This window comes from Sinohyriopsis cumingii, chromosome 2, assembly GCF_028554795.1.
Source record: "Sinohyriopsis cumingii isolate HCF-2022 chromosome 2, ASM2855479v2, whole genome shotgun sequence".
Classification (NCBI taxonomy): Eukaryota; Metazoa; Mollusca; class Bivalvia; order Unionida; family Unionidae; genus Sinohyriopsis; species Sinohyriopsis cumingii.
The window spans coordinates 98,786,982-98,813,819 of NC_142962.1; the positions used below are offsets into that span (position 1 = coordinate 98,786,982).

Genomic DNA, 26,838 nt, shown 5'->3' on the forward strand with positions numbered 1-26,838 from the left:
TTATACATGTGTCAGTATTTTGGGATAGATGTGCAATATCAACACTTGATGTGGTAGGATTACCTACTAATGCACAACATTACAATTAGTGATCATTACTATAGGTGGAATGACAAGCTTGTGCCACATATTGCTAAGTGGTTTGATACATACTCATGTGTGGAGTGATACATTTCGATGTAGGTTTAAAAAAAAAGAAGAAATGACTAATAATTATTATTGGTAACTGAAGATTAATAATAAATTCTGTAAAGTTATTATCATTTTTTGGGGGTCAGTTCTCTACCTTTTGATTTGATATGTGTATGAAAATGGCAAAACTGACAATACACATGTAAATTGTTTCATCCCTATACAGTACATGTCTAACTGATGCACAGAAGCAACTAATATTAATTAAGCCAAATAAAACGATGTGTAGTTCTGGTTACATTGGAAAAGAAATTCAAGTAGGTAGGTTTGATGAACTTAAGTGAAGCTTAAACTTAAAATAAGTGTCATTTGTAATCTAAATTTAACCTTGATCATAGTTACATACTGTTGTGAAGTTTTTGTCTCCACAATTTTTTTTTTATCTTCAAAATTTATTTTTGCAACAACAAAAAATGCGTGGTCAGGAGGATAAAATAGGTTCAGTCAGGTAACTATAACCATGTATACTTTTTTATTTGGACTTGCATTTTATTTTCTCAGTACATGTAAAATATGCTCTAACTGTAGGGTCAGCCAGATTCGGGTTTTATTCATTGATGTCTTATGGCACAGAAACCCTTGGAAGGTTATATATTGTGCAGAGGCAAGTAGAGTAAATTCCCTTGCCAAGGAATACACCACAATAACCAGTCTGTGCTGATTAAGTTATGGGAAGCACACCTGATCCCTTTCTAGTCTGGAAGCCAACATCTTAGCCACTGAGCCAAGGCAATTATTTTATACTAGTGAATAATTGGCCAGCAGATCATCTGTGTATGTGCTGTGTATTTGACTTGAGTTGCAAATAATACAAAAAGTCAACACTGTCACAGCAGATCATCAATGTCTCTCCTGTGTATTCTACTTGAGTTGCAAATAAAATAAAATTAGCAGTCACAACAGATTATCAGTGTCTCTGCAGTGTATTCTCCTAAGGTTATAAATAATACAAAGTGAACACTGACATACCAGATCATCAGTGTCTGTGTTGTGTATTATATTGAGTTATATACAACACAGTCAACACTGACACAGCAGATCATCAGTGTCTGTGTTGTATATTGAGTTATAAACAATACAGAGTCAACACTGACACAGCAGATCATCAGTGACTGTGCTGTTTATTTGACTTGAGTTATAAGCAATACAAAGTCAACACTGTCACAGCAGATCATCAGTGTCTCAGCTGTGTAATTCTACTTGAGTTGCAAATAAAATAAAATCAGCGGTCACAACAGATTAACAGTGTCTGTGCTGTGTATTCTTCTTAGGTTATAAAAAAATTTGCAAAGTCAACACTGACACAACAGATCATCAGTGTCCGTGTTGTGTATTCTACTTGAGTTATAAATAAAATAAAATCAATGCTGTCACAGCAGATTATCAGTGTCTGTGTGGTGTATTACTTAAGTTATAAATAAAATAAAGTCAACACTGACACAGCAGTTCATCATTGTCTGTGTTGTGTATTCTACTTGGTTAATAAACAAAGTCAATACAGATTGTAGTGCTAGCAGGTCTGGGTATGTATTATTTACAGTAGAGGGGTTCAATATTTGGATGAATACTATATTAACAATTTGCATTCAAATTAGATAATTACTTACATATATTGCTAAATCATGGCATGGTTTGAATACCAATCTAATCACATCAAAACATGATAGGAAATAATTATAAAACATATTCAGCCCATACAACATATTAGGTTACATGGTATGGCATTGTATTAGCACTTGTTTTGAGGTGAGATTTAATCTGATGATAAGTTTCCTGTGAATATTGAACAGTATTTTTATTGAATTGTACTGCTCTGAGGTGTTCATATACAAGATAAGGATATTGAAATGTAAGGTGTAAATTAAGACAGCTCCCTGCCTTGCCTTGTTTTGTGGTATGTCAAGTACCCTACATGTACAATGGTTTATAGTGCCACCAAAGAGCATTTTGACCGTGCTCACACAACTCTGCCAGTTTTATTAATTTACCCACAGTTCTCATACATCTAATGCAAAACTTCATTCAATTTCATGCTGACCACAGCTGCTTATTTTCAGCATAACATCAGACTTTTGTTACAGCTGTGAACACGTGGACAGATAGCCCAAACATGTAGCATTTTTCCAACTTAATAATGTCAAACATAATATCATGCCTTTCAGATTTCTACATCTACCAGTAATAAAGATATTTCTTTCCAAATTGATCTGGTAGTTGAAAATAAAAGAAGCATTGAAGAATGAATCGCAAAAAGTATCTCATAAAAACGATAGGTACAGTTCATTAGAGTTTTTAGCTCACATGGCTGTAAAGGTAAGTGGTCATAGGGTGTGGCCCTGCACCCATGTCCCATTGTCTAGTACCAGTAGATTGCAGCCAGTATATCTGAAAATTTAAAAAAAATTTGGCATGCTGTTGGCATTTCCAGTGTGTCATGATTCTTATGGTCATAGTATACTGTATAGTGTGGTGATGCAAATTCTGTTTCCAATTTGGTTTTTCACACAATGGTTTCAATGGATGACTCTAGTTGTCACCTATCTGCACCTGTAGTAAAGAAGAATTCAGCCAAAGGTCAAGATCATTGTGACAGAAGAAGAAATGCACAATAATTGTAATTATCCACCATATACATTTTACAGACTTTGTGAATGACTCATGAATCTTTGTGATCTTAGTATCAAATAATAAAGGTCAAGGTTATTGTGACTTAAAAAGAAGCAAAAGGGTTTCTGCTCAATAACTAGAGTGCTCCATGATCTACAGTCACCAGACTTTGTGGATGATTTGCACTGGTGGCAATGAAGATTCCTATTGATTTGAGGGTCAACTGGTACCTGGAGGTACCAAACTTTGTCATTGTGAATTTAAACCTGTACCTATGTGGTCAAAAGTCTGGCACACTTACCACTGAGCTGTGTTGGCTCTGTTTCAGATGTAATACAGATGTAATACTGAAAACTACAGCTTTAAAAATTGTGCACTTTGAGGCATGCAGTGTCAGTATTATTATGAACTTTATAAAGTAAAGAGTTTATATCACAGCATTTATATGAACTATTTAAAGTAACGTGATCTACAGTCATTAGACTTTGTGGATGGCTTGCACTAGTGGTAATGTTGTTGTTGTTGTAGTTTTCAAGGCCATTTTTCAGCACACGATAGGCTATGCATGGCAGCCTGTATTAATGGTGGAGGAATAACCCGGGAAAACCCCGGAAAGAACCACCGACCCACGAGAAGCTACTGGGAAGCTTTCTCACATACCCACATTGACCGAATCCAAGACTCGAACCCACGCAGACAGAGGTGAGATGGCAGTGATCCGTAATGGACAGCGCTTAGACCACTCGGCCACTTGGGACACCTCTAAAACCTGTACAACCCTGGATAAGAAACAGTTGTGAAATCCTGTACTCACAGATAACATATGATTTTGTTGATAAATACAGATAGTGATTGTGGTAATGAAGATTCCTATTGATTTGAAGGTCAACTGGTACCTGGAGGTACCAAACTTTGTCATTGTGAATTTAAACCTGTACCTATGTGGTCAAAAGTCTGGCACACTTACCACTGAGCTGTGTTGGCTCTGTTTCAGATGTAATGCAGATGTAATACTGAAAACTACAGCTTTAAAAATTGTGCACTTTGAGGCATGCAGTGTCAGCATTATTATGAGCTTTATAAAATAGAGTTTGTATCACAGCATTTGTATGAACTATTTAAAGTAACATGTTATACATATGGTGTAACATTTACAGTAGCGTTAAAATTACTTTCTATACCTATGAAAATGTCATGAAATATGTGAATATGCACATGTTGGTTAAATTGAAGTTATTATGGAATTATGCTTTATGATAACTGTTATGGGATTATACACAATGATAAATGTTATACAAGTATATTCTATGACAAATGTTATAGAATTATACCCTGTGATAACTGTTATGGAATTACACCAATGATAACTGTAATAAAATTATACCCTATGATAACTGTTATGGAATTATACCTTATGATTACTGTTATGGAACTATAATAAATGATAACTGTTATGGAGTTATACCCTATGATAACTATTACATAATTTTGCCTTATGATAACTATTATTGAATTATGCCTTGTGATAACTGAATCTGGTAACCTTTTAGCGGCTATGCTGGCATTCACAGTGCACAAAAGAGTGTTAAAGGATGGGTATGGGTAGATGTTAATGACCCAAGCACAATCCAATTAGAATATTCTGTGTTACAAATGAGTAACTCCAATATTTTGTTCAGGCTGCCAGTAGCAGCTTTATGGAGAACAGTTTATATGAGATGCAGCAGGTGCAACAACAGTACATTTACCAAAATTCAGCAAAGTATCTACATAAACTGTAATATGCAATCCATTGTGGGGGTGGGTCAAAACTCACAGGAAAGTATCCCCACTGAGGGCACATTTCTTGATCTCAGTACAAACTGCACAGTATGTAGCCAGTGAAATACCAATAGTCGGCTAGGAAGCAGAGCTAGCTACTTGTAGCAGTAGACATGTTGGCTCAAGGCAATTAGAATAGCTCACAAACTGATTGGATCACAACTATTTTCAATAGCATCAAACTATTAAGTACATGATATTTTTCAAAATTATCACCCAGGGAAAGAGCTTGTGTTTGCACTGTGAGCATCAAATGTTTTCAAAAATGGCCTTTGGACATGAAAATGCATGTATAAATTTGGGGGTGGGGTGCATCAACTTTTTATTCTGTGAATTTCCGCTGACTTTTCAGATTAAATGAATGATATTATTATGTGTTCCTTGATTATACCTATCCAAAAATAAGGACCTTTTTGACCTCAATTATGTATTTTAATTTTTATCAATTTTTATATTGGGCAGGCATATGTAAAATTAAAGTTCTGCATAAGTTCTTGCACCCTCAGCATACTTAAAACCTGCCATCATGGTTTTATGGAACTCACCACTATGTATGTCTGCTGTTTCCTAATCACCAAATTTAATGGGCAATGTGTTCAGTCTACAAAATGAATCAGGCACGTATTATACAGCACCACAGCACCATTATACTGAATAAGACTTCACCTTCAAATTAAAGAGCTCCTAATATAAATTTATCTACTGTAAGCAGAAGAATAAAACTAACTGAAAGACATAATTCCATTTTGTAATACAAGCCCAAATTCCATTTCCCATTATGAATGTACATTTTTAACAATTAGGAAAATTTTGAAATAAAAACTTTGTAATTTATAAATAAATAAATAAAATATATTTTAAAGTTTTTAAAGTTTATGATTTAATTTATTGACTAACAAAGGAAAATCAAAAACTATCAATTCTGAATACTACATTTCTCATGCCAATATTCCAGTTTGCTGCACAAATTGATAGGCAACAAGAAATTGGTGACAGTTTACCTTTTACCTTTAACCATTAACTAAACTATTGTTTCATTGAATTTTAGGTAAAATAACTTTGAATAGGTGGAGTAATTTTGAAAAATGAATATTTTTTATTCCATTTTGTATGACAGTTTACAAATTTGTGCCAAATTAGTTTGGTAATGTATTTTTATTTCTAGAATTTAATGATTGAAGAATTTTGATAACAGTCAACATTTTGCATAAAAATCCTTTCAAAACTGAAAGAACCTAATTCCTTGTTTGATTCATATATGTGAGACCACCTTATAGTGAGGTCCATTTTGTGACCTTTCATCATATTATATATATATATATATATATATATATATATATATATATATATATATATATATATATATATATAAACACTTGTTTATTAAGGTTCCATTGTGAATTTCTGATCAAAATTGTGTAGATAGCAATATCATTTTTGGTATTTATGATCATCGCTTTAGCACCAAATCTGACGTCAGAACAAAAGACTTTTTTTAATCTCATTACCTTCCTCTTAGACAAGAAACTTTACACACAAAAGTCAACATTTTACTTTAATTATGAATGCATTTTATTGGCAAATGATGTATATTTATTCCTTCCAATACTAGAAAACTTTTGCAGACCTGCTGTGTGAATAGTTGACAGTACATGTTGATAATGTTTGATACACATATTTTGTCCTTTGAATAGCTTACATTCAGGACATGGCTGAGATTTGTGTGCCAAAGTATGCTTGGTCTAGTGTGTAAATGCTAAATGACTTTTCAGCTATGTTTCATATGAAACGTCATGTTTTTTTTTTTTTAGGGCATTCTATTTCACTCTTGTATTGAAAGTGAAATATACCGGTAGTCTTAAAGAGTGTTAAGTGTTCTAATTTGGTAGATGTGCTGCAAGGATTCCTATTCAGTTAAACACTGAACTTTAATTTGATTTGAAACTAACTAATGGTGTCATGTGATCATATGGCACTTTTTCCCCCAATAAAACCTGTAAGTAACAAGCAGAATTATTTTAATGCAGCCTTAATTTATATTGTGTGTTATGAATGAAGAGATAAATTTTGTTTTATATTAAGGAATTGTGATTAAAGGAAAGCTTGTTTTACACCAAGAAGTTAACAATAGCATCAGATTCTGCTACTGCTACCATTTACAAAGGCAGCTTCTCCATAAAAGAAGAACAAATTATAGACATTGTGACTACCGTATATGTAAAATCTGGTTTATAATAAAAAAATTTCTGTAAATGACATCAGAAAATAAAGTACAACAAAAATTGAAAGATGAGGTTTTACATGGCTAGAAAAAATAAACCTTGTGTTGAAAATTCCCCAAATACTTGTGAAATGAAATATCCCCAATTCTAAAGATGAGGACCCCACAATTTATTACTGGAATCTTCCAAGGGACCATTAGTTTGAGAAATCTACTACTTGTCCTGTCTAATCTTCCAGGGACTAGTTGCTTGAGAATGCCATAAGACTACCGAAAAAATGATAATTATGAGTCAGACAGGAAATTTATAAGCCTCTCGCTAATGGATAATTAAGAGCCCCATCAGTTATATGGAACTAACTAAGCATTAGGTGTCCACACTTACATGGAACTTAGTATAAAGTGACCTCACTCACATGGAACTTAGTATAAAGTTACCTCACTCACATGGAACTTAGTATAAAGTTACCTCACTTCCATGGAACTTAGTATAAAGAGACCTCACTCACATGGAACTTAGTATAAAGTGACCTCACTCACATGGAACTTAGTATAAAGTGACCTCACTCACATGGAACTTGGTATAAAGTGACCTCACTCACATGGAACTTGGTATAAAATGATTTCACTTACATGGAACTTAATATATTGTGTCATCATTACATGCAACATACTCTGTATAAAGTTGTATTACTTACATGAAATTTATTCATTATAAGGGGACCTCACATGGAATTTCCTCAGTTTAAAATTACCTCATTTACATTGAACTACATGTACTCAATATAAAGTTACCTCACTTACATGGAACTACATGTACTCACTATAAAGTTACCTCACTTACATGGAACTACATGTACTCTGTATAAAATTACCTCACTTACATGAAATTAACCCTGTATTAAATGACCCAACTTGTATGCAACTAACTCGGTCTTTAGTGACCTCACGTACATGGAATTCAGTATAATTTGGGACTTTACTTACACAGAATTTGCACTTTAAGTAAGTGACCTCACTTGGGAGGGGCCTTGGGGCACTTAATTTGTACCAAGAACAGTATTTTAAAGAGAGGAGCTTTTTGTTAGGCTTTCAATACGGTTTTGTAGAAATTGAACACCGTGTATCTTAGGTTTTTTGGTTTTACAGATGCATATCAGCTTTTAATTATTAAAATATATAAAACAATATCTTTGTCACACTTAAAACCAAGGGAAAGGCAGTAGTATTTGGGAGCTCCATTGATCACTAATTTCACTGTTATTCCAGTGGTTTGCTTAAAAGATGATACCCCAATGCTCTTTTGTTCAAGGGCTACATGCATTAACTAATCCAATCACCCAGGTAAAACAAAATCAATAATGGATAAGGTTTTTAGGATTATAATAGCATTGTATTGTACTGTTGAATGATTTTGTGGGTAGACATTTCACAATGTATGCAGTCAGTAGTACAATGTTGCTGAATCAGGTATTTGTCATGGTTCATTGTTAAGCTGTGTTTGCAGCACAAGTAATTGCCAAAACCATAAAAAACCATTCCACATTTTCAAATTCATTTAAATAAAAAAGAGCTTATGGGTATTTTACTGGTTCAAAATGTTTGGGTATGTTCTGTTGTTAGCCGATTTTTGCCTTAAAGTCACTATTCCCCACTAGTATAATGTATTTTTGAGGTTGTGTAAATGATGAAATAGACCAAATTTCATAACAAAGGAAAATGCAGAAATGTTTAATTGAGTAATATAAATTTAACTTTTATTAGTCTGAAAAGAAACATTTAAAAGAATGAGGTGAATTATGAAGCAAAATGCTGGTTACAAATTCATGATGACCAAAGCTGAATAGAAGCCTGGAATCCAAAATAGAGAATTTCATATTGCAACCTTTTCTGGTATACCAAATAAATGTAATTGTACAGTAATGTAAATATTTATCAGGATACAAATGTTTTTACTCAGGAGTTGACATTTGAAACTAAGGAAAGCAGCAACGGTGACTTAATAGCCAGTTCAGTTTCTGCTAGGAATCTTAACTAGGAGTTTTGGGATTAACCAGATTTCGTGTGCAGGTTTATATTGATGAGAATTTAAAAGAGTTCAGTTTGCAGCTTCTTCTGTCATTATTTCAAGGAGTTTTGGTCCATTATTGCCTGTTATTCTAGTTTTTATTTCCACAGCTTAACATTTCCAAGTATTGTTAAACATCACCTAAATTTAGTCTCAGCTCTTTATCAATGAGACCTTGAAAGGGTTTGATTTTGTACAATCCATGATATTATTTGCAGGAGTTATTCCCCTGATTGCTTATCATCCCGATTTTGATTTCTGCAGCCTAGCTTTGTGAAAGTTTGCTTTATTTCTGCCAAATGTGGTGTGTGGCTTTGTATTGGTCAGGCCTTAAATAAACCTGATTTCCAGTATTCCATGTCATCATTTGCAAGTTATGGACCCAGAGTACCCCAGCCTAACTTCATGAAGGTTGGTTGGATTTCAACCAGATTTGGTATGGCATTTTATTTTGGCGAGGTTTTAAAATGAGTGATTTCTAGCATTCCATGACATCATTTATAGGAGTATTGCCCCTTGATTTCCCATTCTTTTGTACTTTGATTGCTGTAGCATTACTTTATTAAGCATGTTTGAATATCAGCCATATTTAGCAGGCACATTTATACTGATAAGACTTTATACTAATCTCTAGCATTCCACATAATTTTTTGAGGGGTTATGGCCCCTTATTGTCCATTCCTGTGTGAGGAGCTGCTGAGTAAAATGTAGTGAGCATAGCCCTGCTATTTACCCATTGCTGATACATCTAGTTGAAATTCTTCTACATATTTTCAACCTATAACTGACATACCTACAGGATTAGAAGTGAACCTAAAAAAACATAACATTTCATTTTGACCTTAGAATTTTTTTTAAAAGCCTTAAAAAAACTGAGGAAAACCTGAACAAATAATAAAAACCTAAACATTCTGAAACAAATGGTGAACGGTTCTACCCCAATCCCACAAAAAGTGCTTTTTTGCACGTTTTTTTTTTGTTAGGTTAGCTTAGCAGTCTAGAAAGTGTATGAACTATGCAAGTTAAAGATATTTGGTCATTTTAATTATTTATTAATTTTCATTTTATGTTTATTTTCATTATATTTAGGAACAAACTCAAAGTCTACTTAATCAGATTTGTAATGACTGTTATTCACATCTTGGAGATAATAAATGGTATCCACATCTTGGAGATAATAAATGTTATCAGCATCTTGGAGATGATAAATGTTATCCACATCTTGGAGATAATAAATGTTATCCACATCTTAGAGATGATAAATGTTATCCACATCTTGGAGATGATAAATGTTATCCACATCTTGGAGATGATAAATGTTATCCACATCTTAGAGATAATAAATGTTATCCACATCTTGGAGATGATAAATGTTATCACATCTTGGAGATGATAAATGTTATCCACATCTTGGAGATAATAAATGTTATCCACATCTTGGAGATAATAAATGTTATCCACATCTTGGAGATAATAAATGTTATCCACATCTTGGAGATAATAAATGTTATCCACATCTTGGAGATAATCTTGTAACTGTTTTGAACCTCCAAAATATTTTGAAACCTTGAAAAAAACTAAAAATAACCTAAGATTTTAAAATTCAATTTCACTTCTAACTCTGTACCTGTATATTAAAGGAGAACATTGATACTTTCCTGTTGTTAAAATGTCAATAATTTTCAACCTTTATTAAAAGACACCTGTCCATACAGGACACATTTATTTGGTTCCTTGAGTGTCAATTGTAGATAAGTTTCACTGTACAGATAGGAATGTTCAATACATTAACAGGTATGCACATTGCATTAAATATTTAACTTAACTAGTGTAGACAGATAGATTAATGGCATGACTCATGAGAATGGCTGCTCCATATCTTCAAGTAAATGTTGTAAATATTTTTCGAGAGTATTTGACAGGGTCTGTTTGTTTGGCTAGAGATATAAAGGAATTAGAAAATGCTTTGCTGGAGTGCAGGGAAAGAACCAGAGGTATCTAAAAAAGATTTGCCAAACTTTTTAGGTATTCAGCCAAACTTGTTAGATATTCATGGGAAGTGGTCACCTTTATCACTTCAGTGACCAAAGAGTTCTGGCAATTTAAGTATTTGTGAAATTTTGGAATATATTATGTTTCCATTAGTGAAGAGTAGACTTTGAGTGTTTATTTTTCATCGAAAGCAAGCATTTATAATTTAAATTTGCCAAAATTCTATCACTAGTACTAATTTTGAAATGAATACAGATGTCCTGAAAACTTAATAAGAACAAATACTCTTGGTATGGAAAAGATTTACCAAACTAATAGCTATGTATTAATGTGAAGTGAATGATTACTAATCTGTGTGTATTAAGTTTCATAATGTCTGAGGAAAGCAAAATCCTCAAAACTCCATTCCTTTCCCAACCATGCCTCTGTGTAATAAATGGACATACAAGAAAGTTTTCTTTACAAGAAGTTTTATTATTCTAAGAAATTTTATTTTTATTCAAGCAACTTTTTGATGTTTTTTTTAATGAAGTTACGACATCTGCATATTTGCTGCATTTTTGTCTCGAATTATACAAATTGTACATATTGTTAAAACTTACCTTGGTACATGGCTAATTAAAATTTATTGATTTCTTGATTTTGCTTTAATCTACACCTGCTTTATGCTGGCCACAGTAATTAATTTCATGGATGTATTTGGCAGATAATCTTTCTAAAACGAATGCATCCATGCGTAAGAAATGCACTGTTTCCATTCTGGAGCATTTTAAATTTAGTCAATTCTAACAATAATAGCAAATGGTTTATTCATTCTCACTGAGCGTTCAGTCACTGGATATAACTTACGATATTATGCATAGTGACTTCCTGGAAATCAATGTAGAACAAATTATGTCATAAACATTAACACTGAATGCTGGTATCTTGCATTGTTTGGCAGCATTTTGTTCTTATTCATTCCCATGTTTCCATGGTAAAATGTGGTTCACTGGTTACTGAAATTAATGAAAATCAGTTGTCATTTGTTGATCCATATCATGTATTGAGAGCAAAATCAGAATATTCATTGCATCTGTTGTTGGTTGTTTGGTTGGTTGATTGGTTGGGTTGATTGGTTGGTTGGTTGATATTTAAAGGCATATCGACACATAGCTTGTTATATAATGTAGAAGTAAAGTGCCTTGACCAGAAATATGCACCATGGTGGTCAACCTGAGGAGCTGGATGAGTGGTTATATCCCCTCCTCCTGCAACCACCATTGCTACAGGGCCTGGGAAAGGACTCAGACCTGCACCCTTGACACTAACTAACCATTAGGCCAATGTGGCTCCTTATTTGATTTGCAATAACTGTTACTGTATATTCCAGTGAAATAACATATACTCAAGTACAAGCAGCACAGACCTGGTTTTGTCAGCCAATTAGGGACTAGCATAGACCCAGTAATGCTGGGGAATTAGAGACCATCATAGACCCAGGTCTGCTGGCAAATTTAAGGACCATCACAGATTTAGTTCTGCCAACATGTTACGGACCCTCATGGACCCAATTCTGCTGGTGAATTACGGATCAGCATAGACCCTATTCATTTGCTGAGTTAGGGACCAGCATTGACACAGTTCTGCTAGAGAATTCAGGATTAGCATAGACTCAGTTTTGTGAGTGAATCAGGAACCAGCATATATCCAGTTTTTCAGGTGAATTGGGAACCAGCATAAACTCAGTTTTCCTGGTGAATTAGGGACCAGCTTAGACCCAGTTCCACTGTGAATTAGGGACCAGCATTGATCCAGTTCTGCTTGCAAATTTGGAACCAGCATTGAATCATTTCTGCTGTACTGGGGACTCAGATTGACCCAGTTCTGCATGCGAAGTAGCTACCTGCATAGACCCAGTTCTGTTTGCAAATTAGGGACCAGCATAGACCCAGTTCTGTAGGTTAATTAGGGACCAGCATAGATTTAGTTCTGATGACAAATTAGGAACCAGCAGATCAGGGACTACCTTGAACGTTCTACTTATAAGTTCAAGCTAGCAGCATTGACCCTGATCTGCCGATATATCCTGCAACAGATCTACACTGTTGGAAGTGTTTTATAACTAGACAATTGTATGCTTTACCCTCCTTAATTTCTAAGTAAACAAAAACAGATTTTGTATATTTTTTATATCTGGGATTACTCATTTCTTTTCAGGTGGTTCTAGTATTTGACACAAAAATAATTGGATAGATAGTCATAACTGTCTATTGTTTATAATATTAAGTTAACAGTGTTGTTGACAATTTACTTTCAAAGAGTTGAATCAACCATTACTTGCCACTATTTAAGTCCATAGAATAAGCTCCAGTATATATAGCTTTTTGAAATGAATTGTAGGAATTATTCTTGTGAGCAAATAATATGGTAGTAATAATGTAGTGTTCTGCTCAGTAATGTTTTATTGATTGTCATTTAATGCCATTTGGAGCAACCTGTATATGAATATTACAAATTTCTCACCCTTGTATAGAGTATGACATCTGTATAGACAAAGTCTATCTCAATCAATGAGAACAAGTTTCAAACTGACTTTGATACTTGCTAGCCTTAGATTTTAAGTATAAAGCCTTAGGGGCATGGTTGGTTGAGTGGTCTAAGGCACTTGCCTTTACAGATCAGATATCTCATGTCAGTATGTGTGTTGTTGTTGTTGTAGGGTTTAATGCCATTTTTCAGCACAAAATAGGCTATACATGGCGGCCAGTATTAATGGTGGAGGAAGAACCCAGAAAAACCCTGGAAAGAACCACCAACCCACGAGAAGCTACTGGCAAGCTTTCTCACATATCCACATTGACCGAACCTGAGACTTGAACCCATGCAGACAGAGGTAAGATGGCAGTGATTTGTAACGGTGAGCGCTTTAGATCAATCATCCACTTGGGGCCACCAGTATGTGTGTGTGTTCAAGTCTCAGGCTTGGCCAACATGGGTGACCAACATGGCTAATTGAGAAAGCTTGCCATTGGCCTCTTTTGGGCATGTGGTTCTTCCAGGTGTTTTTCTTGGGATCTTCCTCCTCTGCCAAATACACTGGCCACCATGTATAGCCTATTGTGTGCTGAAAAATGGCATTAAACCTATACCAACCAACCAAGCAACCAATTTCCCATGCAGACTCAGATTGTGTTAATTTCCATTTCAGTGGTACAGTGCAATTTATGATCAATGGAATAACAATTTTTTTTGTGTGAATATATGGCACTGGGCTGTTCAGTTTATCATTGATTTGAAGTTGAACAGCTTAGAGCCAGGTCTTTCAGTGCATTATGCAATGGGTCATGGCTGTGTTAAAAAATTTGTTTATATAATATAGACAATTTATTTCTCAGTTAAAGGAACATTGTCAGAATTGTGCAGTATTTTTTCATACTTCACAAAATGGGTACAATATCCTACAATGTTTCAATGCTGTGCACATCTAAATATATGGTTATATTTGTTTGTGCCATATTTGCATAATGGTTGTGTATTCCATGGAATTAACATAAATAAAACTAGTTTGCAAAAAGTAATGTTTCTTTTTCATTCTTTTATAAATAATGTACTGAAAAGAATTTTTTTAGTTTATAAAATTATCTATTTAAAGATACATTCTAAAATCAATCTCCTGTCATGTCACTGATGATGTCATAATGTTATATCGTAAAGTTCTAGATGTATTCAGTATTAATAGTATACTGGTTTGTTGCAGTATTTTTTTCCAGTGGTACATACCATGGTACTTTTTCACTGTAGCAGTATTTCATAGTTTCCATCAGTATGGAATGTACAGAAATTACCAAATAATCATGTTATAAATTCAGTGCTATTAATGATTTCATTTTTTTTATGGCAAATAAGTTAAGCAATATTTTTTTTTTTACAAAACAGTTGTATTGGTCAGAATATAGTTCTGAATATTACAAAATTAATTAAATTCTTGATCCTTTAATGACACATTTTGACACACATTGCATAAGTCAGCACGGTTGCCCAAATGGGCTGTTGTGAAAGATATTTGGGCAAAATCCAAAGTGTAGAAAAAATTTGGGTCATGTTTTAGCTTTTTACTAGCATATGTTAATGTGGTAAATCAGTGCCTTTGTAGGACTGAGAATCATTTAGAATTTTAGGAGAGCAGTTGTTTTCTGTTTGAATTTTATGTAACTTCTTAAGTGTACTAACTATTATCAAGGGCCCTGAGTGGCCGAGTGGTCTAAAACACTCTCCGTTACGGATCACTGCCATCTCACCTCTGTCTGCGTGGGTTCAAGTCTCGGATTCGGCCAGTGTGGATAAGTGAAAAAGCTAGCCAGTAGCTTCTCGTGGGTCGGTGGTTCTTTCCGGGGTTTTCCCGGGTTCTTCCTCCACCATTAATACTGGCCGCCATGTATAGCCTATCTTGTGCTGAAAAATGGTGTTAAACCCCACAACAACAACAACTAAGTATTTTCACATTTGTTGAGTGTGTTTTATGTTTATAAGCCTGTAAGATGGCATCCCTCTCAAAGTTTCCTTGCATATTATATGATCAGTAGTGTAGCTAGTGAATTGTAGGTTTCAGTGTCAGCACTTCATGTTTTCATCAGCAAGCTCTCTGAATGTCAGCACATTGTCTTTCACAGGGTGCAGTGTAAGCTTAATAATCCCACTCTTTAGTTACAGTTTTAGATTACAACTTGTACAACAGTTAGTATACACAGCAAATTCATCAACTTTAAGGTACATGTACTGATCATTTAATGGGGGGGGGGCACTGTGATATTTTTGTTACTTCAAATAATATAATGGATATGATATTTTGTTGTTTTGCTATAAATCAGAGCAAGATATTTATTATCAGCTATTTATGGATGGAAATATATAAAAAAAACTCCCAAAAACTAAAACATGCTCGGCCCCTGTCCCAGAACCTTAAATTGTTGGTCCCTGATATAATTGTTGTATACTGTTGTACCTATGGGCCTCAAAAAGATGCATCTATTGTAAAAGATAAATACAACACTCCATTATTATAAAACCCTTCATTAAAACACCTTTCCTGGGATAAGGAAGGCATAGTCATGAATCAAATGTCATTACCGTATGTACTCACTTATAAACCAAGACCAACTGCTAGCAGTATAGATCCTGATCTGCCATAGCATAAAGCACCTGCACACACTGCATTATGCAGCAGCAGATCTGCATCTGTGCAGTTTGCAGTTGGACTCGACTTATAAGCACGTATCTATGGTATATAGTTGTGAAATTATGTCATGTACTTCATTTTATAAGACAGTCTCGCTGTAAGGTAATATACTTTGTTTTCTTGTACTTTACTATAAGATAGTTTTACTATAAGGCAATATAATACTCTATTAACAATATTATAAATTGAGTACTGTATGTACAGTACGACCTGTCATGAAAGTCCACCCCTTTTGCCAAAAAACAATGGTCTCTCAAGAGAGGTGGTCTCTCATGATAGGTCACAACACTATATAAGTAATAACTGTGCATGGAGATCCTGGTCTCTCAAAACAGGTGGTCCCTCATAAGAGTGGTCTCTCAAGACAGGTTTTATTGTAACAAGTACTTCATGATAAGTCAGTCTCATATTAAGTCAGTATACTCTGGTTCATATGGACTGTTATGATGGGGAATGCCTCACTGTAAGGTAATATATGGTAATCTATCGGTTCTGTTGACCATTAAAATGAAGGAGTATTGTCCCCTTTTTTTCCCCTTCTATGCATTTTATTTGGAGACAAAATGAGTTCATGTTAGAATCAGTGCTAAATTTTAAAAGAGAATATCTGATGCATATGTCTCTACACTTAGAGAAATATAAATTTATTTCCTTCTCTTAATAATACTGTAATCCTAATGCCGTGCAGTATTGCTGAAAGAAATCTTGATATATTTGCATACAAAATTTATTTAGTAACCTATGAATATTACAAAGGTAAAATTGCTACTTTTACAATACAGTAAAGCAATAGTATGTTAATATAAAATCCCTGAAAGGTTAAATTACATGTAAAGCAGATGGAATGGTTCCCAGTGTTGAGGGTGTTTCCTGTAATTTTAAGAGTCATGCAGAGTTATTGGTCCTATAATTTCTCATCATCAGATATGTGAATAGTGTGCAGCAAAAGTGCCACAGTACTAACAGATGCTCACAAGTGCCATTGTTCATTTTAGAAATGGGAAATGTAGGACCAAAGTACCCTTCATGGTCAAAAAGTGGGGTCATTAAAAAAATACAACCAAAAACATCAAAATACAGGCCATAATTTCATCTGTTTATTCAAGAAAATCTAATCACATTTCATTATCAGCCTCTCAGGCTATAAGTATTCTGTACCAGGAATTTATATTCCGTATACTTCAGATCCCAGGCCCCAGATTTACTTTGAACACTTGAGTAAGTGTTTTGCTATACCTTAAAGCTGATTTAGAAGACATAGCAAAAGGGTTTTTGTTGAAGAGTTTATGATGTATTTTTGTTTATGCATACTCATGTAAATCAAGGAAATTTAGTTGCAGAGTCTTAGACAGCCAAAGGTGATTAAGGAGCATCATGGATTGTTGTCAGTGGTTTAATTGTGATGATGAGTTCAGATTTGTTTCAAACCATTTATTCCACTGACATGTGTGCCTGACTTGATGTCTGTGTGAGTGTTTGATTTGGATTTTTAATGTAACAATTTTTCAGTCATATCGTTACAGTGTCTGCAGTGTTACAGTTTATAGTGATGTCTAGCAGTGGGCCATCATGCCACAGACATGTAGCATGCTGAGCGCCTAGTGAGGCAGCTGATAGTATCATGTTTTGTAAGTCTTTGGTATGACTCGGATGGGGATCGAACACATGACCTCCCGCTTTGGAGGTGGATGCTCTAACCACTAGATCACTGGAGTGGTCAAATTGGTGGCTGTCACAAGCCCTTGGTGTGATCCTTAACAAGTCATGCTTCCTCATTTTCTTGTTATGTTTCAAGATCTCATTGTCTGAGATGGAGACACTGTGGAAATAGACCAGTTTACAGTCATGGTCTGTTCTGAAACTTGAAATTTAGGTGGTAAATTGTGTCCACCATATGAAAATAGGAATGATTTTCTAAATATAGAGAAATTTAATGATGTAATTAAAGGTGTAGAGCTTGCAAATATGATGCGTATTTTTCATGCATTTTGTTAATTAGCACCAGCATTAGTCTTATGTCCAGTGCGTGCCTGTAACATTGGTCTGGGTCATTCAAACTTGAGGCAGTATTATGGAGTCAACAAATCATAGTTGTGGTTTATTAAATGCAGCTCAAAAAGGCATTGAGCATGCTCAGTAAAGTGATTGTTGTGATTGGTCAGAGGGTTAATGAATCTGGGGGTAAAAGCAAGATTAAGTAAGGGGTAGAAGTGCTACAGTTAAGCCATTTTTTGAACTAGTTAGTTGGTCACTACCTTTTTAGCAAATATTAGGGCTTGAGTTGTTTGATCTAGAGAGCAGGAGGTGTTTTAGAAATCTGGAGGCAATATCTAAATCAGAAGACATATAGAAATTAGATGGCAATAGAAATCAATAGGTAATTATTAGAGTTTTTAGGGACTGGCATTTCTTTATAAATCCAGATCTGCAGTCACTTAATGTGGGCCTATGAAGTTTTGTTATGAGTAATCAGTAGAACAAGCAACATAGACACTGATCTGCTGGTGCATTATGGAATGGCAGATCAGGGTTTATGTTACTTGCAGTGGGGTATGACTTATATGCTGATATATACAGTATTCATTTCATTGTGTATATCCAATGGAGACAAAAAGAATTTGAATCACTTTTTCATCAAATTCCAATTATTACAAGGTGTATCTGGTTAAAAAGTTTATTTGGATTACACCTTTCAACTATTCACTTGTCTTTAGTTGTGAATTGTCAAGTAATGGTATTAAGGTACAAGTGTTTTGGACCTCATAGTATGAGTAGAACTAGTTTTGCCAAATGAAAACAAGATGACAGATTTTAGAGCCAAGATAAACATACTGTAATAAGGTAAATATGTGTCAAGACTTCAGAATGGCAACCTGCTGTAATCAGGTACATATGTGTGTCAAGACTTCTGAATGGCAACCTGCTGTAATCAGGTACATATGTGTGTCAAAACTTAGAATGGCAGCCTGCTGTAATCAGGTACATATGTGTGTCAAAACTTCTGAATGGCAACCTGCTGTAATCAGGTACATATGTGTGTCAAAACTTAGAATGGCAGCCTGCTGTAATCAGGTACATATGTGTGTCAAGACTTCTGAATGGCAACCTGCTCTAATCAGGTACATATATGTGTAAAGACTTCTGAATGGCAACCTGCTGTAATTGGTACATATACATATCAAGACTTCTGAATGGCAGCCTGCTATAATCAGGTACATATATATGTCAAGACTTCTGAATGGCAACCTGCTGTAATTAATTGGTACATATACATATCAAGACTTCTGAATGGCAACCTGCTGTAATCAGGTACATGTACATATCAAGACTTCAGAATGGCAACCTGCTGCAATCAGGTACATATACATATCAAGACTTCCGAATGGCAGTCTACTGTGGTCATATATATATTTGTGTTAAGACGTCTGAATGGAACCTAGCTAAATAGCAAGTTTGTGTGGGCTCTATATCAATCACTTTTTCTGTCCACCATACCTTTGTCCATCTGTCTGTCTGCCCATTCTCATTTCTTGTAACCAGAACTGCTCTACAGCCTTTTAACATAATTTAGCACTATTTGGTAGCAGACTTGCCTATTATGTTTTGATGTCCCTTTTAAAGGCTTTTTTCTTTTCAGTTGAGTTTGTTCATATATTACATCGTGATTACAATAGATTCTTGTAACCAACATTAACTAGGGAAATCTGATTCAATTTGCCATGTACATAGACCCACGCCTGTAGATATGCCTTCTTTGCAATTCGTCTTGTCAGTTCCAGTTTTGATAGAGTTGTAATGCTTGTCAATTAATTTATATCTTCACAGTGGATGATGCTTTTGACCAACATAGCACTGCAACCTTTACATGTAATTGGATATAATTTGGTAGGTTAATTGCCTGTTTTATAAAAATGTGTCATTTAAAGGTTATGTCTTCGTAGTTCAATTTGAATGGTATTATTGTCGTTTTTCATCAATATTACTCTTGACTGTGGCAGATCCTTGTAATGAGTAAACTGAAAGATCATTTGTATGAAAACCATGAAGTCTCTTGATTGATTTTGTTTTTCAGCTCTATTTTTGTTTAGACTTACAGCCCTTGACAATTAACTTCATGTTGTCACATGGAATGTTGCATGTATCTGACATAGCTCAAGAACCGTTCAAAATATTTTAGTGCAGCTTGGACTAAATATTGTCTTAGGTTACTCAGCACATTTGTCACAAAATTTCATTCATAAGTGTGGTATCTGCATCATGTTCAATCTTGGTAGCTGGCCAATTCATACCAAAGACTTATAAAAATGGTACTAACAGCTGCATCGCTTGGTGCTCAGCATTAAGAGGTTATTGGTAGGACTGGTCGGCCTGGTGTCAGGATAATGTGACTGGGTGGGACATCATGCTACATGTCTGCAGCATGATGCCCCAGTGCCAGACATCACTATAAACTGCCACACTGCAGACATCGTAGTGATATGACTGAAAAATTGTTAAAGCTACGTTAAAAATCCATATCACACATATCCATATCACCAGTTCTTGCTGGTATTACCCTGTGCATATATCAGAAATGTCAGTAACTTGTCACCAACATTTTAAATTCCTTCAAAAGTAAAGAAATGTTTAAAAAATTCAGTGAGCTTTATGAAAATTAGCATGTGTTGTATACTTCATTGATTGGCACAAGTACAGCACATGAAGTTTTCTGCACAGTGACTCTGTACTTAATAAAAAGGACTGTGTTTTGTGGTAGGCGAGATTGATTTGATTTATCAATGATAACTAGCAAATAATCACGTAGACAAAAGAAAGAATTTTTGGAGCGACAGTTTTGTGTTATTATATATATCGGATAATCAGAAGATTGACATGTAATTAGTCAAAAAGTTTTCAATGTGTGCTCATAATCAATCAGACATATTGTTCGTAGCCAAGATTTGGTAGATAAAAAGGTGGTAACCAAAGTGAAGAAAGTCATAACTTAGAACACTCCACTGAGTTAAGTATTGACTATAATAGATCTAGTGATCTAAATTCAGTTCCCTGTCTGTCTTCCAAATATTAACTTCTGCCAGCTTGATTTTATCAAAATTGAATATATTTATTCCAAATTATCAGAATATTTGGAAATTGAAAAGTATATGTGTTCCTTAGTTCGATTATTGCTAGTAATTATTGTCATAAAATGATGTGCTTCGATATAGATGTGAGTTCTGATGTGCATCAAATTGAAAATCATTTACTGGAAAGGAGAATATGATTGCACTTGGCAGATAACATTTATTTTACAAGTTTTTATAATATATTACAATAGAAACTCTACAGCTGTCTAAACACATGTACATGTATGATCACTGTTCTCAGAGTACATGATTGAAAAGCATACAAGAAGTGATGGGCAGTGCATGGTTAAAATTTCAGTTAGATTCATTTTGTCTATCTTTAAAATTTGAAAAAGTCGTCTCTGTGATATACAACAAAACCCAAGAAATGTTCTTTGTATACCAAAGAAAACATCATTAAAGTCTACATAGAATGTGGTATAGAAATATGTTCATGCAGAAAATAAAACCAAATAAATTTGAAATATTAAAACTATTTTTTCATCGCCATTTAATTTCATAAATGTCATTGTGTATGAGTGATTTATGTTTTTTAAATTATCTGGTAACCAAATGGTTTTTTTTTTTAATTTCTACTGGTCAGAGACCAGAAGAGGTTTTTTTATGGGATAGTCTGTCATCCATTGTCCATCTGTCATCTGTCGGTCTGTTAGCATGAATTTTTCATTCTATTCTGCTTGGAGGATTGCCATGAAACTTTAAATACACACACAGACACAAAACACACACACACACACAAACACACACACACACACACACACACACACACACAAATCGCGTCATTGTTACTCCTCTTAAACTAGTTGGAGGATTGCCATGAAACTTTGCAGACACACACACAGAAAACACACACACAAACAAATCTTGTCATTTTTACTCCTTCTTAACTACGAGGAAGATTGCCATGAAACTTTACACACACACAGGCACACACACACACAAACAAATCTTGTTATTGTTACACTGTTTGAGTAGATGGTCATATCAGCATGGAATTTTCACTTAAAGACTTAATATGATATCTGGTTGATCCTAAATAAAAATGATGATGATCAGATGTCCAATACAGCCTCCATAGCAGCCATCTTGAAAATCTTGTTATTGCTACTTCTCCTATAGGCAGGTCATGCCAACATGGGTTTTCACAGAAAGACTTAATATTATGTCTTGTTGGTCCTGAATGAAAATGGTGCTGATCTGACATCCAATATATCCTCCAAACCATCTTGAAGAGCATGTTTTCACTACTCCTTCTGAATTGATGGTTATACCAACATGGGGTTTTCAAAATGGTGTCAGGGTGTGTTGTAGTCATCTTGAAAATATTGTTATTGCTACTCCTCCTGAATGGATGGTCATATTATCATGGGGTTTCATTAAACAACTTAATGTATAGCTGGTCCTATGTACAAATAGTGCCAGTTAGACAACCAGTATGGCCTTGATGGTAACTATATTTATAAAAATCTTTTTGTCACAAATCAGCTTGGAACAGGAAGGCATATTGATGTGGGGTTTTCAGCAAAAGAAATGTTATGGCATCCAGTTTGTCTTAAATGAAAATGGTGCTGATCTATCACCCAGTATGGCCACCACAGCAGCCATCTTAAAAATCATGTTATTGGCACTTGTCCTTAATGGCAAGTAATATCTTGAAAATATTATCTACATTCCAGATAAATGGATTTATCAACATCGAGTTTTCACCAATAGACTTCTTATGATACCTAGTTGTTCCTAGATAAAAATGGTGGCAGTCTTGCGTTCAATATTGCTGCCGCAACAACTGTCTCTACTCTCTCTGAATTGATGATCATCACGAAATGGGGTTTTCACCAAAGGACTTCTAATGGTGTCAGCTATCTACTAAAGGAAAATGGTGCCAAGCCAACATCCAATATATGTACCACAGCAACCAATTTGAAAATTTTATCACTGAAAAATTTGAAATCTTATCACTGAAGGATATCGGAGATGGTAACCTAACAGTTAAAAGAAAGAGATGGTCTTGTCTTGAAATCCAGGAAATTCTTTTCATCCATTAGAGCTCAAGTTTCAAGATGATATGTAAAACAAAATGCAGTTAAAATAGAATCAGAGTATCACTTCCAGCTCCAGATTAATCTCAAAAGCAAAAGACTGATTTGCAGTTATAATAAAATCAGGGTCTCACTTCAGAATTCAGATTAATATTGAAAGCAAAATGTTGATTTGCAGTCAAATAAAATAAAGGTCTCTCTTCCGGTTCAAGATTAATGTCAAAAGTAAAATGCAGGAATACTTAATTACTGCCATAGTAGTTCAAAAGAAAGTACAGGGATGATAGATTCAAAACATGGAAGTACCATTGTCCTCTTTCTCTAAAATTTTTAGAGCAAAAAATGTCATTTGAAAAGGACTTATTGAAACATATGTAATGTATTTATATAAATGGGATTGTTTTCCTTGACTTCAAGAAAGTCTTTGATCTAATTGATCGTGAAATTCTGCTACAAAAACTGAACTGTTATAGGTTTCACAATCCTTCTTTAAACTTGTTTAGATCATACCTAAACCAAAGGTCTCAACAACTAAGCATTGGCAGTATTAGCTCTCAGACTCACACCATTCATGGGTTCCTCAAGGCTCTGGTTTAGGTCCTTTCCTCTTTCTTACCAATGTAAACAATCTACCATTAAATATCGAATCAAGAAATACAGATTTGTCTGCAGATGATGCAACCTTGTATACATCTAACTCTGACATTGAAGTTATCCAAAAAATATTAGAATCAGACCTTATTGGAGTTCAGAATTGGGCACAACAAAGTAGGATGGTAATTAATGAAAGTAAAACAAATTGTATGACTTTAGGGACAACACAAAAGCTACACAAGTTAGGGAACCCAGAACTCTTACAATAAATAATCACCAGTTAGAAAATGTCAAACATGAAAAGCTTGTAGGTGTGTCTGTAGATAATAATTTATTATGGGATGACCATATTGATAAGCTTTGTAAAACACTGTCATCCAAAATTGCCCTACTCAGCAGAATCAAGAAATATTTACTTATAGAAACTCGCATCCCGTATTACAATTCATAAATTCTTCCAACAATGAATTACATGTACTGTTCAACTATATGGGGAAACTGTGCTAAATCTCAGCTTGACAGGATTTATAAATGAGCAGCATGCATTATTTTAGATGCAGCTATTGTTTATTTATCAAAGTATTGTTTACAGAAATAAAATGGCTCACACTATGTGAATGGATAGATTTTCACAAGGCAGTTCTTGTATATAAATATCTACATGGAACTGTACTAGAGTATCTTCAGGATTTATTTATTTATTATTATTATTATTATTATTATTATTATGCACTTGCAGACATATGCTAATTTTTTTCCCTTTACAGATATTCCAGGATCTAGGGACAGAAGTTTTGCAATCAGCTTTCAGTGGTTACAATGTCTGCGTCTTCGCCTATGGACAGACTGGTACAGGAAAAACTTACACCATGATGGGATGTCCTGTAAGTCATAGTGAAAGAAATATCTCGCTAATGTCACCTAAAAATGATGTTCTTGCATTCCTTGTTAAGAAAGGAATGAAGTCTAGCCCTTCAGCAGAAACAGACCATTCCTATTTGAATTGCAAACGTCAGCCTAACCTTAAAGGGCTGATAAGCATAAATTGTATACTCACTTATAAGACGAGTCTAACTGCAAACTGCACAGACCCACATCTACCATTGAATAATGTGCTGACAGATCTGGGTCTGTACGGTTTGTTAGGAGTAATCAGTAGAACAAACAGCATTGATCCAGATCAGCAGATGCATTATGATATTTTCTGTTGTTTCCAGATTGACTCGACTTATAACCTAGTATAGATGGTATTAATTGTTGACCAATAAATTCTGCCCATTATTTAATGACATTTTATTAAGGCATAAGTCAGATTGCCATGTAAATAGTCCTTCGAAACTGATAGAAGATGTTGTGTAGTGATCAATTCTGCATTACACATTTTTTTTTACTCAACTGACAAATAATTTTGTTAAATTTGATAGTTAAAATAATAATTAAAAAAAAATGAAAGGATTTCTTACAGAGCAGTTTTTTATGGGTTCCAATTTTCATGGATTGAGTTGTGACAATAAATCATTAATTTAAAGTCTCCAAAAAAAATGGATAAACTATTAAGAAAACTGAATCCCTTCTCCATCTTCATATATAAGTAATGTCAAAAATTTAATTTCTGTCATACAAAAATTAATTTTCAGTGTTATTACAGTATATACTTGCATACAAGTTGGATATGACTTTCAACATTACTGATCCAGATCTGATGTTACATAATGTGCTGACACATCGGGTTCTTACTTATTTATTCTGCTGATCAGGCCTAACAAATCTGCTTTGATTCAGAACTGCTGGCACATAATGTGATAGCAGATCAGGGTCTTTGTTATTCTGCTGATCAGGCATTTTTGCCTGGACCACCAGATCAGGGACACTGCCCCTCAAGATCCTGTTGCTGGACAACCCCCAAACCCCTCTTAAAAAATTTGTCAGCTTTTTTTTATGGAAAACCAAAATCAGGTCTGAAATCTGCATTGATTCAGATCTACTGACACATAATGGGATGGCAGATCTGGGTCTGTGCAGTTTGGAGTTGCATCAGATTTATATGCAAGCATACATGGTAATCATCTGCCTTGTATGAGATCATGCACTTGTGTTACTCTCACCAGTAAAAGTAAATATGGTGACCTTATTTTGGTCTATGAGAATATAAAACGTTCATCAGTAGGTGCATCTGTGTTCTAAAACTTATAGATCACACAGATAACTGATGACAGAAACTGACTTTGAAGTTCATTGTGCATGTATTTGAAGTAGGCCCTTGACCAGTGAAATCTGATTTATCAACAAGCTGTTTCCATCAAACTGCTATGAAAAGTTATCTAAAAATCTATATCTTCCTTGATTGCACAAGCATGAAAAGTACCTTTAGGCGGACACAAACATCATTGACTTTTGCCCAATTGCCTCTTGTTTTTGATAGGAACAGAAAACACATACATTTATAAAGAATTTTTACCACATCTTCATGTAAGGATCAAATTAAGTCCTTCAGATAAGCCCCATAATCCATTAAAAAAGACCCACAGCATAGTTAAAACAAAAGTCACTATTGTTCCAACTTTCACTACCCAACCTCCCAGGGTTTAATCTCCTTTTGTAGCGCAAAATCCGACACTGGTCATTATAGAACCAGACTACAGTATATGATGATGACTTTAGTATAGAACCAGACTTAAGTATACGATGATGACTCTAGTATAGAACCAGACTACAGTATACGATGATGGCTCTGGTATAGAACCAGACTACAGTATATGATGATGGCTCTGGTATAGAACCAGACTACAGTATATAATGATGACTCTGGTATAGAACCAGACTACAGTATATGATACTATTAAAGAGACAGAAGTGAGTTAGGAATCAATTGTTCTCATGTTAAAATAATTACCATATATACTTGCTTACAAGTTCAACTGCAAACTACACAGACCAAAATCTGCTGTCATACAATGTAC

At 34.5% G+C, this 26,838-nt stretch overlaps 1 protein-coding gene across 1 annotated transcript in view; it reads left to right on the top strand.

Moving 5' to 3' along the window:
* LOC149805455 (uncharacterized) overlaps positions 1-26,838 on the top strand; it is a 270,060-nt gene that overhangs the window by 38,278 nt on the left and 204,944 nt on the right. The window contains exon 4 of the mRNA XM_089934230.1: positions 24,646-24,762. Within this exon, the coding sequence (XP_089790356.1) occupies positions 24,646-24,762 (117 nt within the window). The remainder of the gene's footprint in view (positions 1-24,645; positions 24,763-26,838) is intronic.